This window comes from Sinocyclocheilus rhinocerous, unplaced genomic scaffold (genome assembly GCF_001515625.1).
Source record: "Sinocyclocheilus rhinocerous isolate Xijiao unplaced genomic scaffold, SAMN03320098_v1.1 scaffold6790, whole genome shotgun sequence".
Classification (NCBI taxonomy): domain Eukaryota; kingdom Metazoa; phylum Chordata; class Actinopteri; order Cypriniformes; family Cyprinidae; genus Sinocyclocheilus; species Sinocyclocheilus rhinocerous.
Genome location: NW_015628391.1, coordinates 5,211 through 8,509, shown reverse-complemented (window position 1 = coordinate 8,509; position 3,299 = coordinate 5,211). Strand labels below are relative to the sequence as shown.

Sequence of the window (3,299 nt, the reverse complement as noted above, 5' to 3'; positions counted from 1 at the left end):
GGAATTGTTGTTTTGGAGAGTTTTTTTTTTTTTTTTTTACCATTGCTGCCCGGATCTTTTCCAGATGTTGAAACTCTTAGAAAATAGATGAGCCTGTGCGTCTCAACCTGCTCAGGAGAGGACTGCCCTCACGGTGCAGACTGCAGGATGGACCCAGTGGTTGGCTCTGACTCTGTGGTTAGAGGCGGCTCTCGCTCGTGGGCCGTGGTGGGCATTGGCTCAGGTGTTGAACTCAGGTTCACAATGGAAGATCTCTCGTGCTCTCTAGGACACTCCAGACAGGGATGATGAGTCCCATCTGGAGCGGGCAGAGAGATGGCTGCTGGAGATGGAAAATGGGCCAAGGAGTCAGAGAAGGTGTTGCTGTCCTCGATGACTCCCATGATAAGGGAGAATCCACACAACCATAGGGTATAATCTGCAAACTCAGCAAAGGGACAGTGATCCTCCCCCAACAGCAGCATCTGGTCAAGGCTGTCTTTCCATCCCGCTCCAGATGAGGTGTCTGAATCTCTAATGATCTCAGCAAAACTCATTGTATAAAGCCAGTGTCCGGCTGTTCTGCAAGTAACAGTCTCTCTTGTTTAAGATTCAAGTCGGTCCATCTGTCATGTAAATGTTGTTACTGAAAAGTTGCATGATATATCACGAAGAATATTTTAATCAACACCGAGAATATTCACAAGACTACACAGAAAATGTAATCATATTTAACATTGAACCAAGAAAGAACTGAACAATCATGTGTATAAATACACAAGAGCAAAAAAACGAACTGAAAGAGACAACAGGTGACAACAATTATTAACTAAGGAAACAATAAGAGGGAGTAAATAAGGTTAAAAGGAAACTTAAGAAATGTGTAAATATGAACAGAAATACAGCTAAATTTAATTAAACAAAAAAATTAATTTTATTTTATTTATTCATTTTGTTTACATGTGTTACCCTTGAATTGGAAAGTTACAATTTTGTGTAAGAGCTCATTATTGGTTTCCTGAAGGTGTTTACTGACAATTGTCTTGTTTATTGCAGATTGGTTCAATAGATACTCTTCTTATAATGAGAAGAATGTTTGTCTATATGAGGATTTATTACACACATTAATTCTGACATGTTATTTCAGTGACAGAGGCTCAGCTGCAGTATTAATGTCATTAAGAAAAAAGAAGAGACTCTCTAAAATCTATACTGATTCATCAACACAGTTTCACTGATCCTTTATAAACAGTAAACCCAGGATAGAGCGGCTGAGTGAATGTGGTCTGGACTGTGTGGATGAGGCTCATTGTGTGAGAGACACTGTAGAAGGACAGAGTTCCTGCACTGTGATCCACATACACTCCTATTCTCCTGCTGATGGGCTTTACATGGAGATCAGTCTCTATGTTACTATGTCTGAATGAGTAACTGGAGGAAGAGCAGTACAAACTCCAGGACTGATCATTACGTCCAAACACACACTCAACACCTCCCTTCCTGTTGATGCTCTTATATGAGACTGATATATACACACGTCCACTCCACTCAATCTCACAGTAACAGCGTCCACACACACTCTCTCTACACAGCACCTGCTCCCAAACATCAAATCTGTCTGGATGATCAGGATACAGCTGCTCTGTGTCAGTGAATGTAATCACTCTGTTGCTCTCAGACAGCAGGAGGCGTTTATTCACTGTGTTTGGATCCAGAGTAAGCTGATGGGAATCTGATGGAGATAAAAACACATCAGAATCAGGAATTATGAATCTGTTTGACCATTTCATGCAGCTGAACTCTTCATGTTCAGTGTATCATCAGATTACCAGGTATCCTAAGCAAATCATCATTTACTGCATCAATTAAAACTCTTCTGTCATGTTTTCTTTAACCTTGTACAGGCAGAACAAGAACACAACAAAGTGAGATTTACTGCTTGTTTTCTTTCTGACTTACATTGTAAGAAGTCGGTCCTGATCCTGGGAACAATGTTGGTTAATGTGACTGTGGAAATCAAGACATGAACAGTGTGATTCGCATGGCAAGAGAAAATGATCCCTGCATCCATTCTAATACGATGTTCTACATGAATATCTCATTTATGAAAGCACATGATGAGATCTTTTTGAGCTTGTCTTTGTAAAAATTCTCCAACAGAGAAAAGATATTTTGTCTCTACTGTTTACGGAGCCCAAACCATGAATGTATGCATGAACTGATTAAAGATTTGATTTAATATGAGAGAATATTACTCCGATGTCATTCTGTCCATCATACAAATCCCATTGCTTCAGAAGACTTGGGTTAAACCACTGAAGTTGTATGGATTACTTTTATGCATGAGCAGTTGTATTATATGCACGGAGCCCTGCACATAACATGCACGAGAATAAAATAAAAATGACAAAAGAATAAAATAAAGCATATTTCATTATCTTTGGAACCTTGGAAGAGTTCAATTTGAGCAGATGATTTTAGCATCACTGTCATCGTCAGAACGTATCCCCAGTACATTCCGCATCTGGATCATATTCACAATCTCAACCATATCCTCAAAACTATCATTTTCAGTGTCTTCAAAATCAATATTTTGATCGCTGGCAGATTATTCACCACATCCACCATCAAATGACAGTGACAATTATATTTGATTGCGTACAGTAACTGTAGAAAAAAGCCATTTAAGCCAGTTCAATCACTTCATCATTGTGTATCAAACATCGCCACCTTGAGGAATAAAGGTGAAGTGCACTTAATTGAGTCATCGGATATTTAATTATTGTTGCATAGGAAAAATATACTTACACTATTACATACCTTGTGTTGCTAGCGACTCTATACACTTTTTACAAATATTTAATTGGAAAACAGACACTCTCTTACATTTTTTTTCCTGGTTATATTGTTTATAATCAATAGAGTAGTGAATAACGTCCCTGGTCACTAAAGACCCAAGGTATTTAAGGAATAAAAGCAGGGGCCCTGTTCTTTCTTTTGATATATTGACTCTTTACAAACAACAAAATGTTCTAGGTGCCTAAAACTCGCAATTGTCTTTTATTATTATTATTATTATTATTATTATACGCTGTAAAAAATTATTGTGATTTTAACAGTAAAAGACTAAAAATGCTACAATAAAAACCTGTTAATTGGTTATCAGTAAGTTTCCATACTATATACGGTGAATAACTGTAATTACATTTAATGTAATTTTACAGTAAAATACTGTTAAAATTACAGTTTTTGGAAGTGAAAACGAAAAAGTCATTGTATAATTTACAGTGAAAAACTGTAAATTGACACTCCCAGAATTC

The 3,299-nt window shown here is 37.3% G+C and overlaps 1 protein-coding gene across 2 annotated transcripts in view; it reads right to left on the bottom strand.

Annotated features, from left to right (window-relative positions):
* Positions 1–1,199: 1,199 nt before the first annotated feature.
* The window catches only part of LOC107737809 (tripartite motif-containing protein 16-like), a 4,575-nt gene continuing 2,475 nt past the window's right edge, over positions 1,200–3,299 (bottom strand). For both annotated transcript variants that reach the window (XM_016549430.1, XM_016549431.1), the window contains exons 4-5: positions 1,939–1,986; positions 1,200–1,711 (exon numbers count right to left, since the gene is read on the bottom strand). In XM_016549430.1, the coding sequence (XP_016404916.1) occupies positions 1,200–1,711; positions 1,939–1,986 (560 nt within the window). The remainder of the gene's footprint in view (positions 1,712–1,938; positions 1,987–3,299) is intronic.